Source organism: Rhinichthys klamathensis, unplaced genomic scaffold (assembly GCF_029890125.1).
Source record: "Rhinichthys klamathensis goyatoka isolate OS25496 unplaced genomic scaffold, OSU_Roscu_1.1 h1tg000481l_1, whole genome shotgun sequence".
Taxonomy (NCBI): Eukaryota; Metazoa; Chordata; class Actinopteri; order Cypriniformes; family Leuciscidae; genus Rhinichthys; species Rhinichthys klamathensis.
Window position 1 is genome coordinate 547,998 of NW_026606968.1, and position 17,003 is coordinate 565,000.

At 39.8% G+C, this 17,003-nt stretch overlaps 1 protein-coding gene across 50 annotated transcripts in view; it reads right to left on the reverse strand.

The window, feature by feature from the left end:
* Positions 1-17,003, reverse strand: part of LOC130072179 (protein NLRC5-like) — a 912,375-nt gene that overhangs the window by 482,343 nt on the left and 413,029 nt on the right. For 5 of the 50 annotated variants that reach the window (XM_056237191.1, XM_056237193.1, XM_056237192.1 and 2 more), the window contains exon 12: positions 7,214-7,327. The exons of 43 other annotated variants lie outside the window; for them this stretch is intronic. In XM_056237191.1, the coding sequence (XP_056093166.1) occupies positions 7,214-7,327 (114 nt within the window). Of the gene's footprint in view, positions 1-2,981; positions 3,054-4,927; positions 6,653-6,860; positions 6,957-7,213; positions 7,328-17,003 lie in introns of all 50 variants that reach the window. 2 more of the 50 variants (XM_056237189.1, XM_056237187.1) reach the window with 1 other exon arrangement.

Genomic DNA, 17,003 nt, shown 5'->3' on the forward strand with positions numbered 1-17,003 from the left:
CCAACTTGTAAAAATATATATTTAGTTAATCGAATATCAAATAGTGGAACTCTACAGCCATCTAGTGGTTAAAATTATTTTTTTTTTTTTAAACTGCATTTTCCAAAAAAATGGGCACAAATCTTACATTAAACCATATAAAGTTATCCATGTTATCCCCATGAATGTTAGAAATCTGGGTCTTTTATAAAGTGAACTTTACATAAAATGTTGTTTTTTTTTGTAAAAAGCCTATTTAAATAAATATTTATTTATTTATTTATAGAAATTTTAAATATATCAAAATTACAGTCAAATTACATTTGTAAAAAAAAAAAAAAAAAACTATTATTGTGTTACAAAATTAAATGTTTTTGTCTGGGGTCCCTGGAGACCCCAAAGATAACTAGTGTCGGCCCCAAATGAAGAAAACACAAGGGTTAAGCCTTTATCCAGAGATAAATATAACACTTAAACAATAAATAACATAATGCTGTCAACATGAAATGTATAGAAATACTCATCAGTTCACTTTGTTAAAATACATCAGTTATGATTAGGGGATTGAATATACAGTTTGTACAGAATAAAAATCAGTATTTCTATGGAAAGTAGAGTTGTGACGTTCGCGAACGAACCGATTCTTTTGAACGGCTCATAAACATGAACGATGGGAGCCGAGTCGCGGCTGGAGGGGAGCCGTTCTTTCTGTCGTTCTTTTTTCATGCGTGTTTCACACAGATGCACACAAATTAGCTCCTCAGTTATAGGGGAAGGGGCGCACCCAGCGCAGGGGTGCTACTGCCTAACAGCATGATGATAGTTGTGCACGCGCGCGCATCCCTTACGTGAGTACTCCAGTGGGAAAAAACCCTACGTGCTGTCATTGGGTAGGAGCAGAGCCAATGACTTATGCCGTCACATGGTTACTCCAGTTAAAAAAAAAAAAAAAAACCCCACTAAAGTAACACTAAGTTCCTTTGTAAATAAATACAAAGGAACTGCTTTGTATTTATTTACATTGCATTTTGTGTTCATGTTATTGTATCTACAGTATATATTTACAACTTTAAATAGTTTTTGTTTTTTATCAAAATGTTCTTGTGGTATTGTATGAATAACATAAGTCAACATAGCTTTACACATACACATACTTTGTACTAAAGGTAAATCCAAAATAGTGATATCACTTTCTAAGCAGAGGGATGTTGTGCAACCCTATGGAATATAGTCCACACATGACAAATGAGGTAATAATCAATATTTCAGAATAATTCAAACTCAGATATTGGTGTGTGATATCTGAGTTTTAATTAATTGACTACAAATCTCACCTCATCATTCCTCCCAGTGATTATTTCCAGGATAAACTGAGATTCCCCCAAGCTGGCTTCTTTAAACTGACTAAATATTTAAAAAGAGCCAAAAGAGCCGTTCTTTTGAACGGCTCTTTGAAAGGAACGGATCGCAAAGATCCGGATCTCCTCAAAGAGCCATAAATCCCATCTCTAATGGAAAGTCCCCATAAAACATGGAAACCCAGCTTGCTCCAACAGAGGCTGAAGCGTGTGGTTATCTATGAGTGTCGTAATATCCCTGTCTAGTGGACGTGTGGAAGCGGCGTGAGACTGAAGCACTGAAAGCCCTCGCGCTGCTCATATGCTGAGAGAGAGATAAGACAGTAGAGCTGACCGATTCAGCTTTACAATACTGTGATCTCCATTCACACACACACACCATCTTCTTACAATTCCTCTATTAAACCTTTGACTAAATCACATCGCTACACTTTACATCTGTGTTGGCGCTGCCGCTGACCCAGAGAGAGTTGGCATGAAACAGCTTAAATAGAAGTAATGGGATAAAAGTTTAAAGTTCAGATATAAACACTGATCTAGCTTTTGATAGAAACAACTGAAGGCACTCTCTGTAATCTCAATGAGGTCTGAAAAATGAAATGCCTGATATCACAGCGCTGATAAGCACAGCTCCTCAAAACTCTCCACTGACTTTATCAAGCCCACGGCTTTTAGTTTTTGGGTGGTTTGTAAAACCCTCAACACAGAGGCTTTATCAATTTGCAGATATTCCTCTGTTTTCAAACTAAAATAAAAATCCCTACTAATTTCATCAAAATCGTGTGTATCAAATCGCCTATAAAATCCTGAGCTTTGATTGATTGCACAACCACCAAATAGGAGGCGATATGCACTATGTAAATCAGCGTTTAACAAAAGAAGAAAGTAGTCGTACGGCGCGCTTTTTCTCAGCGTCTGTTTCCATGGAGACTCGTGGATTCGTCTCTGTTGAGAAGGTCTGGTGTGTGAACCATGAAATTAAACAATAAAACCAAATAATGTGGTTTAATCAAGCAAGAGTTCAGGGTATGTTTGAGGGTAAGATAAGCTTGCTTTCTGGAACACACCCCAGGACACAGGCAGATCTCCAAACCAGGAATAGCAGAAAACAAGGACAACGCTCAGTAATGCCAGGAACTCTAGACAAGACTCTGCGCTGAGACAAACAACTGAACTGGGGAAATAGGCAGAGAGACTGAGGGATCATGAGTGCATATCATTTGTGCAATATCTCTTTTTTAAACAATGAATTAAACATATCAGCAAGTTTAACTGTTATTCTAAGAGATTATGGGAGGGAGAAAGATTATGTAAAACTGATCAAATGAAATACATTAAAAACATCTGTTTTTTTACCTAAATAAATGTATTAACATTTTAATTAAATTAAAATAAATATTAAAAAGTCTAAATATAAATGTTCATTTGTTTAAATGTTAATTATAAATGCATATATTTGAAAATAAATTTCTCACACAAATATCATAAACACGGTTACGTAGATCATTAATCAGGTCAGATAGGTGGAGGGTTTAAAAGCTGAAGTGTGACACTCATATTATTTGTTAAAGCATTAATGTATAATGTTTAAGTAAGAACTGTTATAATGTTTTAGCAGTGATGCTTGTTCTCAGTGTTACTTACTCAGCTGATCTAGTTGCTGTAACCACAGGCATCAGCTTCTGGAGAACTTCATCTGCTGTGTTTTGGGGGACACTAATAGAAAATAAAAAATAAATAAGTTCATTAATAATGCTAACAATAATAATAATTCATAACATAAGTAAATAATACATAATACCTTCATAAATACCCTCAAATATGTTTTTAATTAAACACTGCTTTATAAAGGACGTGTGGAAAGTTGTTTTAGTGTCTATAACTGTAGAAGCCTCGTATTCAGCAACACAGATTTGTTTCTCTTTCTCTTGTCAATGTCGCTTGTCAAGGTCTATTAGTCTACATTTACACTACAACACTATTTTGACTTTTCAGATTTTTTTGTCCTGTCAAATGCGTATATTTTCATGAATCAAGAGGTATTTTGTGTTAAACAAGTCGTTTTTGAAATGAGAAGTAAGCTAATTGTGATAAAGTCACATTAACTGGGGCAGCAGCACTGGCGCACACACACACACACACACACACACACACACACACAAGCACGCGCACACACACACACAAACACACAGACAGACAGACACACACACACAGACAGACACACACAAACACACACACACACACACACAGAGACACACACACACACACACTAGTAGTGGGAAGTTTGGATCATTTTACTGACTCTGATCTAGTTTAGCAAAATGAACGAATCTTTTTGTTCATTTCATAATTAAAACGTCATGTTAAATGGCCCAATATATTTAGTACTTACGGAAATGTTGATTACAATTGAAAACATAACAATAAACTATAGGGTAATGCAGCCAAAGCCAAATGATAAGAAAGGGAAACGTGTAATTGATTGATGAGTCGGGTCTTAAGTTCAGGCTATGTAAACATGTGATATTGGGTTGTTGTTTTGTTTGTATTTGTCTGTTACTGTTTATGTTGTGTAACTGTTTGTGTTTGGACCATGTGTGTCCTTAATAAAGCTTTGACGATACAGGAGAAAACTCAGAGCTGTTATCTTGTCAAAAGGAGATTGCAAAAAGTATTTAATAAAAGGGTGCCAATAATTGTGGCCAACATGTTTTGGTGAAAAGCATTTGTTTCATAATGTGATTTCCCCCACACTTTCAATTCTTTAACTTCGATGAAAGATTTGATTTTGGGCAATTTTTTGAATGAAAGATCAAAAGGATAAACAATGCAGATTTATGTTTTACAGCCAGTTTTGAAGAGCCGCTGTGAAGAGCTGAACGCCTCCAGGAACGCCATCAAGGACATTCACTGTTTTATCAAGTTTACTTTGGCCGTCCGCGTGACGTCATTATCATCATCAGGAGGATCCGCGGACGTCCACTTGCTGTTACTATTATAACTTCATTTAGGAAGAATACTTTCTATTAAATATCTTTCTATTAACTTGCTGTTTTATTACTGTAATACAGTGAACGACAGCCGTCTGTGTCTCCCAGTGTCTTACATTATTGTCAGTTTAGTGTTCAGTGATTCATTTACACAGAAACATAAGATAACATGTATGCCTTCATCTCCGAACACATTATCTGTGTCTTACATTTCATAATGAACTCAGATAAACTCAGTGCCGACTCGTTTCCATCAGTTCTTTTACATGAACTGGAATGTGTGCAAAGGATTGTGGGAGATTGAAGAACAGGAAGGACACACTTGATGCATCCTTCAAAATGATCTGAATTAAAGACACAAAATGAAGTCTGTGTTCAAAAGATCCTTCAAACTGAGACGGCCTTCAGAGGCGCTTGATGATGTGGCAGTCGAGATATGCAGCCTTACTAGGACACAGCCACGGTTTGAGAAACACCCGCAAATTATGATCAATATCCCAGAAATCAGTCTGTGCCCCGTGATTTAAACACCTCTGATCTCTGAGTTTCTCTTTGTTCATAATGTTTTAGACTGTAATGATTGCACTCAGTGTTACTTACCCATCATTGCTGACTCCAATTAAGCTCCACAGGTCAAACCTCTGCAGTGTCTCCTCTGAGGACAACAACACAAACACTAAAGCTGACCACTGAGACGAGGAGAGTTTCACAGCACGTAATCCTCCAGACGTATGAGGTTGAGCTTCGTTCACTAGAGAAAGATCACCCAGTTCATTCAGACAGTGAAACAGATTGATGTATTTATCTGGAGAGGGATTCTCACTGATCTTCTCTTTAATATAGTCAACTGTTTCCTCATTGTTGTGAGAGCTGTTTGCTGTCTGTGTCTTTAGTTCTTGTAAGAGACTCTGATTAGACTTCACTGACAGACCCAGAAGGAAACGAAGGAAAAGGTCCAGATGCCCATTTCTACTGTGTAAAGCCTCATCCACAGCTCTCTGATGGAGATCAGATAGGGACACTGTGCCTCCATTAGTTGGTTTGGTAATCTGGTCAAACACATTGATGTTATTGTTGATAAAGGAGAGATGCACATATAGAGCTGCTAGATGTTCCTGAATGCTCAGATGAACAAAGCAGAAGACTTTCCCCTGACACAAGCCCAACTCCTCTCTGAAGATCTGAGTGCACAATCCTGAGTAAACTGATGCTTCTGCCACATCAATGCCACACTCGCTCAGGTCTTCCTCATAGAAGATCAGGTGGCCTTTCACAAGCTGCCGATACGCCAGTTCCCCCAGTTTGACAATCATGTCTTCATCTTTCACTTTCTTCTCATAGTCCTTCTCATGTTTGATGTTGGTCTGAATGAGCAGGAAGTGTGTGTACATCTGAGTGAGAGTCTTGGGAATCTCTCCTCTCTCTGCTCCACTGCACATCTCCTCTAGAACAGTGGCTGAGATCCAGCAGAACACTGGGATGTGGCACATAATAAAGAGGCTCCTTGAGGACTTCAGGTGTGAGATGATCCTGTGGGCCAGACTCTGATCACTGATTCTCTTCCTGAAGTATTCCTGCTTCTGTGTGTCACTGAAGCCTCGTACCTCTGTCACTCGATGGACACACTCAGAGGGGACGAGATCCGCTGCTGCTGGTCTGGAGGTGATCCAGATGAGAGACGAGGGAAGCAGATTCCCCACAATGAGGTTCTTCAGCAGCTCGTCCACTGAGGCGGATTCAGTCACATCACACAACCTCACATCGCTCTGAAAATCCAGAGACAGACGACACTCATCCAGACCATCAAAGATGAACAGCACTTTATACTCATCACTGGATATGGCCATTTCTCTGCTTTCAGGGAAGAAGCGATGAAGAAGATCTGAAAGACTGAGTGTTTTGTCCTTCATCAAGTTGAGCTCTCTGAAAGCGAGTGGGAATATGAGCTGGACGTCCTGATTCTCTTTCCCTTCAGCCCAGTCCAGGATGAGCTTCTGCACAGAGACTGTTTTTCCAATGCCAGCGACTCCCTTTGTCAGCACAGTTCTGATGGGTTTGTCTTGTCCAGGTAAAGGTCTAAAGATGTCACTGCATTTGATCGGTGTGTCCTCTGTTTCTGCTCTCCTGGACTGTGTCTCAATCTGTCTCACCTCATGCTCATTATTGATCTCTCCACTTCCACTCTCTGTGATGTAGAGCTCTGTGTAGATCTCATTCAGGAGTGTTGGGTTTCCCTGCTTTGATATTCCCTCACACACACACTCACACTTCTGTCTCAGATTTGATCTCAATGTGTTGAGGACTTCAGCAGATTTAGAGTCATGGCTGTAAGATTAAAATACCACATTATTACAGTTATTGAGTTAGAGAAGTAAATGGTCATAAATTAAAACATTTTCTTTTTGCGGCATTATGGGACACAGAACACCATTAGTTTTCTGAAATGTTTAAATCATTAATCATGTGTTTGAGTGATGTGTGATGTGAATTGAAACACCTAAAATTAATCAACAACAAAAGTCCTGCATTTTACCTGAAACCAGGACACATGCTTTCATTAAAGTCTTGTGGTTGAATCACAGGCTTGAACACAGTTTTGTTTTTAACTGGTCTGGATGGAAGATTTGACCTTAAATCAGAATGAAGAGGGTAAAGAATCAGACACACTGATATTGATGTAATTGTGTCATTAACTGAGTAACAGACCAACAGCTTTTACAGTGTGTGAATGTGTTAACAATACAATACATAGAGCTTTACACAAGAGCACAATGATCATCATTAATAGACTGAAACTTACAGGATTGTAACTCATTAAACTGCTGTATATTAACAATTTTATAAAAATCAAATACTATAAGCATAACTTTTATAGAAGTGATATACCTGAGATTAGGCCGTGTGTCTCCACTCTTAAACACTGGTGGCGGATCCATAGACCAGTCACTCTTCACAGACACACAGCTGGACTCTGGGTTTGAGCTCTTCTGCTGGACTGAACTGGAACACAGAACAGATTCAGTTTAATCCTCTAGATTTCTGTGTTCATTCTTTATGAGAGGAACCATATTAATAAAAACACATTCAGCTTTCATCTTAAAGCACTTTGAGGAAACTTTATGATCTTTTTATTTAATATTTCATGTTAGTTTCAAAACAAAAACACAGGCAAAAATAGGTAAAAGATATATTTTTTCTGTGTGTCTGTGGGGTTTGTAACTCCTTTTCTGAGATGTGACACAATATTTAACAGTGTTTGTTGAAAGTACCTGCGTCCTGGAGAGAAATCTCCATCTCTGGATGCTTGTGAATTACCCATGATGAAGATGCAGGAGAATCTGATGAGTTTGATCTCCTCCACTGACTCTGATGAAGAAACATTCACACACTACATTAAATTATTAAATTAAACAACATTCATTTAATTCGTTCAATTTAGCTGAACATGTCTGGAGTGTGTGGGAAAAGGATCGTGTGACTGCACTCTCAGAAAAAAAAAGGTACAAAAGCTGTCACTGGGACAAAAAGGGTTTCAAAAGGGTTCTAATATCATATTATGGTATGTACCAGTTAGGTACTAAATATGTACACTTTTGGTACGGTAGACTTGAAAATCATGCTTCCCCCATCATTGTTGAATCACGGAAGCTACACCAGTTACTTTTGCCAATAGATTTATTATTTAAACGTGTCATGTCAGACAGAGAGAAACAGGCATATAACAATAAGGCTACATGAGAGGAGGTCTTCATTCTAGATTTATCAAACATTTCTTAAACATGGCACAATCCACTCCTAATGCACATTAAGAAACTATTTCTTCAGTGTATACATTAGTGGTATACAAATGGTACATTTGCATCAGTTGAAACATTCCTTTTCTTGCAAAGAGCATGCCAACTGTCTCAGTGAACATTGCATTGCAGACATACTGTACCCCAAAATATAACTCAAGCAGCTCTGCTCAGTACACATGTACAAACACTGTCTGACTTCATAAAAAACATCACGAAATTATTATAAAAATGAATAAAGAAAAATAAAAATAAATAAAAAAATAACATTAAACAATTTTTTTTTCAGTCTTCATGTACCAATATGCACCTTTGAGGGACTAATATGCACTCTTTAGGTAAAGGTGCACCTTCTGAAAAGGTACAGCCACAGTGACAGCAAGTACGTTTTTTCTGAGAGTGTGCTTTAACTCAAGCTCATAATTACACACACACGCACACACACACACACACACACACACACACACACAACAAGTCGGCCGTTTAATTTAGAATGTATGAACAATAACGGACACCGAGAAACGCTGAACATGTTCAGGTGAAAGAAAACAAACCCCGACCCGCCTCGACAGACTCTGACCCGATTTTTTTTTAAAAAAGGCGTTTGTCTTTGAGGTGATTATTTGGCCTATGCATGTTTACACATATGCAATTAAACTACTGAAGAATCAAAAACATCACCAAATCTAAAAGAAACCTTGAAGTGAAAGAACCCCGTAATTAAATATTTTATGTCAAACAATCAATCACTTAAAATATCCTCCAGAGATTCATATTAATATGAGGAAGTCACACATGAACACTCACCTTGATCAAACTTTTACAAGATACAGGATCTCAAATCCTCCAGCTTTAACATTATAAAGATAAACGGAAATTCCTTCTTAAACGTTCATATACTTTGATGCCGTTTTCCCCGTGTCGTATTCCTATTTTTCCTGCTTAAAATGGCGACAGGAGAACTAACTTTCACTTTCTATGTGTGACGAGAGAGAGAGAGAGGTAAACAGAGACGCGCGTTCACATGAGCACCACGGCGCATGCGTGTGAGAGCAGACGTTGTTGCGTGAACGCACGTTAGAGATTAATATTTTGTAAATAAAGTGGTAAATTATGTTGTTGTTTTTTTTTTGCGTTAAACACTCGCGTCTTTTTTACTCTCTGTGACACTGTGTGTCTTCTGCGCTCTTCATGCGGTGTGTGTTGGGGAGCTGAAGCACTGAGAGGAGAGAGAGAGGTTTAATAAACGGGTAAAGAGGGCCAGCTCTATCCTGGACTGTCCTCTGGACACCATCGAGGAGACGTGAGCTAAGCTGACTTCATCATAGACGACATCTCTCAGCCCTGCATGAGACTGTGTGTCCCTGACCAGCTCCTGATCAACTTTATTAATCCCCACATTTACATTCACAGCAGCAGTGTGTGTGTGTGTGTGTGTGTGTGTGTGTGAGAGAGAGAGAGAGAGAGAGAGAGAGAGAGAGAGAGAGAGTGTGTGTGTGTGTGTGTGTGTGTGTGTGTGTGTGTGTGTGTGTGTGTGTGTGTGTGAGAGAGAGAGAGACCTTTAAAATCTGATTTATTTTACATTAAATATTCCAAAACACAAAGAAACAAACGGAAACAAAAAAAAGCAACCAGTTCCGTTTAGATAACCTAGCACATACTTTATCCTTTACATTCTCCCAATTATTGTTTTAAACTCTTCACTTCCTAAATAAACCCCTAGAAATTGAAATCTATTTTCCCCCATTTTACATGTTCAGGAATAACTGGTAAGACCTCTGTTGAATGTTCATGACACCACAAAGCTTCCGTTTTACTCCAATTTAACTTGGCAGATGATGCCTTTTCATATAAACAAAGACACTTCTTAACTGTATTTACATCTTTTTGATTCTTAACAAACACAGTGATATCGTCTGCATATGCTGTCAGCTTAATTTCATTATAGATACTGTTACCTACACATATACCAGACACATTTTTCCTAAATAAACACAACAAAGGTTCAACTGCTATTGCATACGACTGGCCAGACAACGGACAACCCTGTCTGATTCCCCTTTGCATTTGTATTGCTGGACTTAAACCTCCTCCAATTTGTACTAAACATGAAGCATTTGTGTGCAAAGTCCTAATCCAGGAAAGAAACCCATCACCACAACCAAAAACTTTTAATATTTTAAATAAATACTCATGATCTACACGATCAAAAGCCTTCTCTTGGTCTAACGATAGAAGACCTAAATTGATACCATTTAATTTACAATAATCTAGTAAATCTCTCACTAGATAGATGTTATAGTAAATAGATCTATTTGTAATACAGTATGATTGATCTTTATGAATGATATCACCCAAAACACACTTCAATCTATTAACCAAACCTTTCGCCAGAATGTTATAGTCAGTAGTGAGAATGGAAACGGGTCTCCAGTTCTTCATGAGACTTATGTCTCCTTTTCTGGGAATAAGAGCAAGGACAGCCCTCGGACAGCTCCTGGAAGATTCTGCTCCTCATAGCATTTCTGTACAACTTCATAAAAGTCTTTACCTATGATTCCCCACATGGCTTTATAGAAATCCCCCGGCAGACCATCAGTACCTGGTGCACGACCAGGCTTCAACTGCTGTACAGCTTCAGTCCATTCTTGAAAAGAAAAAACACTGTCCAAACTTGCACGTTGTTTTCCATTAAGAGTCGGAAGTTGCTCAAACAAGTCCGATGTCCTCTGCGAATCACACTTTTCAGCTCTAAAAGATTCTGAATAAAAGTCCACAGCAATTTTCCTCATGTTTTTTGGGTCAGATGTTTTAGACCCATCTGGGAATGTCAGACAATGCATTACACTCTGCTTTTTTGAGACTTTTTCAAGATTAAAAAAATATGTAGTTGGAGCATCCATATCATGGACTGACAGAAACCGTGCCCTTATAAGTGCTCCCTTAGCTTGCCCTTGCAGTGGAGAGTTCAGTGCATTCTTCCTCTCACAGAAGTTCTCCATCACAGTGTTTGAGTGCAGCACCATATTAGATGGCATCTTTACTATTTACTTTTCTAATTCATTGATTTTTTCTTTAATCTGTGTTGTAGAGAACGAAGAAAACTGTTGACAAAAAATTCTAATTTGTGTTTTTCCCAATTCCCACCACTGAACTAGGTTTTCATATTCACCTTTCTGTGAAACCCAAGACCCCCGAAAGTGTTTAAATCTTTCAATGAAATCTTTCTCCTGTAACAAACGTACATTTAATTTCCACTTTTGCACTGAGTCTGTGACAAAGACAAATTGCAAGTAACAAAATGATGGTCCGAAACACAACATGGCACAATGTTCGCAGACACAATCCTGTTATTAGCTTTTTTACAAACATAAAATCTATCTAATCTAGCTGCACTTATTCTCTCTTGTGAGATTTTTATCCAAGTGTATTGTTTAACTTTCCTCTCTCTCCACACATCCAACAAATCATTTTGAAAAATATTTTTTTTAAGAAAGGCAGGCGATTCAAAATCTGGTTCAGTATTATTCCTATCCAAAGTAAAATCAACTGTACTATTCCAGTCACCTCCTAATATTAGAAAATCATCTGCATTCACATTTTTCAAATATTCACTCAGTTTTTTAAATAGAATTATTCTATCTGCACTTCTGTTTGGAGCATAAATATGAACAAATATGAAATTATATTCATCAATTTTTGTTTCTACAACAAGAAGGCGACCTTTTTCTAATTCTACTTTTGACACTATATCAACATTGAGGTAAGGTGAAAAAAGTATGGCTACCCCAGCACTTAAACTTGTTCCATGACTTAAAGAGTAACTGCCCTCCCAACACAATCCCCAATCTGTCTCATTGCTCTCGTCACTGTGAGTTTCTTGTAAAAATGTTACATGCGATTCTTTGAGCTTAAGGAACTCAGTTAATAAGCCTTGTTTCTCTCTATTCCTCGCACCACTAATGTTTAAAGTACTAACTCTTAAGGTTTGCATGTTAAAAGAGGGGAGAAGAAACAGGAATGAAAAAAGACAGAGAGAGAAATATATAAGAGCAGCACCCATAACCATGTGAAAAAACTTCAGAACATCCACCTTCTGTCCTTTTGTTTGATCCAGAAAGTCATTAAACTCTTCCACAGAATACACACATCTCCAGATGACTGACTCAACTCAAACTCAGAAACTTCTGAACAACTGTCACTATCACATCTTGATTCATCAACACACACGTTATCATCAGTCTCAACACACTGCAAACCGCTTCCACTTGCCTTTTCAGCTTCCATATCAATGCCACATATAAGGTTTTATGACCTTGACCTCTCCACTCCTGGGGCGAGGTTGCTTGCTTCTTAGTGTGCGCCAAGTACTTCACACAGAACGGGCATTTGTCACTATGGCGTAGTGGGTATGGGGTTCCCACCGCGTCTCAAACGCAGCTCGAAGTTCCCTTGAAAGGGAACGTCTCAGGTTACGTATGTAACCCTGGTTCCCTGAGAGGGAACGAGACGCTGCGTTTGCCTGCCATACTTCCTGCATACCCTGATCGACTTGCTTCAGACTTTTCAGAAGCTGTCGCGGTCTGTTTTCAAGGGTGCTTTATAGTTTCCTGGTCTATGACGTCACCTTTACGTATCGGGCTTCCATTGGACTGATTTTACACGTGCTTCATGACGCAATCACGCAGAGCGTTCCCACCGCGTCTCAAACGCAGCGTCTCGTTCCCTCTCAGGGAACCAGGGTTACATACGTAACCTGAGACGTTTTCAGTCTCTGCACTTTTCTCCTCGTTTTGTTTTCTATGAGGACAAAACTATTTCTTGAGGCCTAATAGTCTCCACATTCAAAACCTCACTTTCCGTTGTAGCGAAGACAATACAATCACTCAAACAACATTATTAACAGCAGCAAGACTTATTCTCCAGTATCAGTTTCACAAAGCATTATACACAACCGAATAATCCTAGAATTGTGTGTGTGTGTGTGTGTGTGTGTGTGTGTGTGTGTGTGTGAGAGTAAGTGAGTATGTGTGTGTGTGTGTGTGTGTGTGTGTGTGTGTGTGTGTGTGTGTGTGTGTGTGTGTGTGTGTGTGTGTGTGTGTGTGTGTGTGCGAGAGAAAGAGAGAGAGAGAGAGAGTGTGTTTGTAAGTGTGTGTGTGTGTGTGTGTATGTGTGAGTTTGTGTGTGTGTGACAGTGTGTATGTGTTTGTGTGAAAACTTCTTCATTATCAGCTGCTCGTGCTCATCACTAACATGTCTCAGTTCAGTGAATTGATGGAGTTACTGGAGTAAAATTTACTCCGGGATATTGGTTTATTTCGATTAGGAGGGACTGTCAGTCTTAAAGTGAGTAACTTTAGTAACTTGTGGATCAGCGCTGACGCAGGCATTACAGCCTATCACGGATTGTCTGGGAGAGCTAAAACTTTGGCTTACGTCTAACTTCCTGAGCTTGAATGAGAGTAAAACCGAATTTATTGTGTTTGGTTCAAATGGACAATATTTACATGCCCCTGATTTTGCATCCTTGTCGCCTTATAGTACCATGTGTGCCAGAAACTTGGGTGTTTGGTTTGATACCAATCTTAAATTTGACAAGCAGATAAGTACTGTGATCAAGTCGTGTTTTTATCATCTTCGTCTTTTGTCAAAGGTGAAGCCTTTTCTTTCCCTTAAGAAATTCGAAACGGCCATGCATGCTTTTGTTACATCACGACTTGATTATTGTAACTCACTGTATATTGGCGCTTCACAGGCCTGTGTTGCGCGTTTGCAGTTAGTTCAAAATGCAGCGGCTCGGCTTCTTTTTGGGAAGCGTAAATATGAATCTATCACACCGACCTTGATCTCACTACATTGGCTGCCGGTCAAATATAGAATTGATTTTAAAATTCTACTGTTTGTTTTTAAATCCGTTCATAATGAGGCACCACAGTATTTGTCAGACCTCTTACACAGTCACGCTCAGCCAAGGTCACTCACATCAGCTGACTCTGGTCTGCTGCAAGTGCCGAGGACTAAAAAATAGAGGAGATCGTGCCTTCTCTGCCATTGGCCCTAAATTATGGAACGGTCTCCCGGCCCATATCAGAACTGCCCCAACACTATCGACCTTTAAGTCTACTCTTAAGACTTATCTTTTTTCTTTAGCGTTTAATATACCCTTACCCTTTATTTTATGATTTTACTTTCGTGTGTTATACCCATTTTACAACTGGTGCTTGTCTGTAAATTTGCAAAATTCTTGTATGCATGTACAGCACTTTGGTCAACCTCGGTTGTCTTTAAACTTGTGCTTTATAAATAAACATGTATTGTATTGTATTGTATTGTATGCGTGGTGGTAGTTCGTCTAGGTTCTTTGAACTCGAGAGGGGTGCCAATGGTGTGTGGTCTGTTTCTACATGAAAGGAAAGACCTACGGGAAAGTCTGAGAAGCGCTCACAAGCCCAGGCGACAGCTAAGGCCTCTTTTCAATGTGCGCATATCTCCTCTCCGTGTTTGTGAGTGCTCTTGATGCGTAGGCTACAGGTTTAAGCTGCTCACCTTGCATCTGTAGCAATGCAGCTCCTAGCCCGTATGATGATGCATCGGCTGAAACAACTGTGGTGGTTTTTGGATTGTAAAGAGCCAGCCCCGGCGGTGTGCTTAGATCTCTTCTAATGTCCTCAAAAGCTCTCTGTTGTTGCTCTCCCCATGCCCACATATTCTGTTTCTGCAGTAGATCTCTCAAAGGCTGCGTTTTCTCAGCTAGGTTTGGTAAAAACTTCCCTAGGTGATTTATCATGCACTTCATCTCCGCACTTCACTTACATGTGTTGGCTCGCTCATTTGTGTGACTGCACGCACCTTTCAGGATCTGCATGAACTCCTGACTCATCCAGTTTCTGCCCAAGGAACTTCACACTCTTCTTATTCCCCTTTTCCACCAAAGCATTTTGAGAGCCGGTTCGGAGCCGGTGCCTGCGCGCGAAACAGTTCTTTGTGTTTCGACAGCCAAAGAACCGGTTCTCGGCCAGGAAAACTGGTTCCAAAAGCGGCACCAACGCTTTGCTGGACTAGAACCGTTCTTTTACCACGTCATGCTTACCTCGGGGGCTGGGGGCGGGTTTAGATAACATATTTTCTGACCATAATATAGGATCGCAAAGCCAGGAGAAACATTTGCAGAAACACGATGTAGTCCGCCATTGTAATTGTTATGCTTGAAGTTGGCGCAAGCGTTTCTAGTTTTTTTTTATTTTTTTTTATTTTTTATTGAAAACATTATGTAAGCAAAGAAGAAAACAGTCACAATATAGAACAAATAAATGGAAAGAAAAAAAAAAGACACAAGACAGGGGTACATAACTAATCAGAAAAGATTACATATCAAAGGAAAAGATTAAACGACTTACATATTTCAATTGTTTTTAAAGCCTTCTTGGTTCACGAGTTAGAGATAATCCCAAAGTAATGTTGTACTTGCAAGCGTTTCTAGCTAAGATGTATGGCGACGTACACAGTGACGTAACGACGTCGTTCGCTGGGCGCTCTAGTCAGTGGAAAAACAAACAGGTTCTGAGAAGGTTCGCACCAACTCTGAACCAACTTTGAACCAGCACCAGTTCCGAACCAGTTCTTTTTTGGTGGAAAAGGGGTATTAGAGAATTCACATTTATCTTTGAGAGTCACTCCTTCCTTTTGCAGTTTTTGCAGCACAGCAAAGAGACGTTGATCATGTTCTGTCTGGGACGCTCCGAACACTAATATATCGTCCATGCGGCACAAGACCCCTTCTAGACCCTCCAGCATTTGCGACATCCTTTTCTGGAAATGTTCTGGAGCCGACGATATCCCAAAACACAGTCGGTTGAAGCAGAACCTTCCAGAAGGAGTAATAAAGGTGGTGAGGAGGGCTGAGTTCTGTAATAAAGGAAGCAGCCAAAATCCTGAGCTGGCGTCGAGTTTTGAGAAGACCGTGGCTCCTTCCAGTTGACCAAGAGCATGTTCCACAGAAGGAAGAATGTGTCTTTCTCTGTTTACTGCGCAGTTGAGCTTTGTTAGATCTACACATATGCGCACTGCACCGCGTGGTTTCGGATCAACGGCCATGCCTGCGCACCAGTCAGTCGGTTGTTCTACTCTGGTAATCACTCCTTGATTCTCCAATTCCTGCTTCACTCTTGACATGAGGGGTGATGGAATACGACGGGGTGTTGACAGTGAAAAGGGCTTGGCGTCAGGGCTTTAGAGATATCTCATAGTCTCCCTGCACTTTTCCCAGACCCTGGAATAATTCTGGAAACGGTCTTTTCACTGACTCCAGACTATCAAGGTTCACTGTATCGATTCTTGCTATGATGTCTAGAGCATGGATTGCCGGCCGCCCGAGTAGTGCCGTTTTCGATCCCGAGATCACATATATGTCTTGAGTCGTGGTATGTGGCACAAGACCCCTTCTAGACCCTCCAGCATTTGCGACATCCTTTTCTGGAAATGTTCTGGAGCCGACGATATCCCAAAACACAGTCGGTTGAAGCAGAACCTTTATTATTCGTGCTGAGTTTAGCTGTGCACCTTCCCTTGACCTGCAGTGAATCTTGACCTGGTCCCAGCAGTATCTCTGAGGTTTTCTGCAGTTTACCAAAGTTTTCCTCCTCAAACAGTTCTTCAGAAACCACCGTGACATCTGCTCCCGTGTCCACTTTGAACAACACCTCAGAATTATTCACTTTTAGTTTTATCATCATTCTGCTCTGTACTAACAGCACCTAAGAATGCTCTGCCACTCTCTTGTTCATCGCGAGTCATGTTTACTTCACTTATCCCTCTGGACCTGCAAACTTTCGCATAATGACCCGTTTTCTTACAAAGGTTGCAGTGTGCTTGTCTTGCTGGGC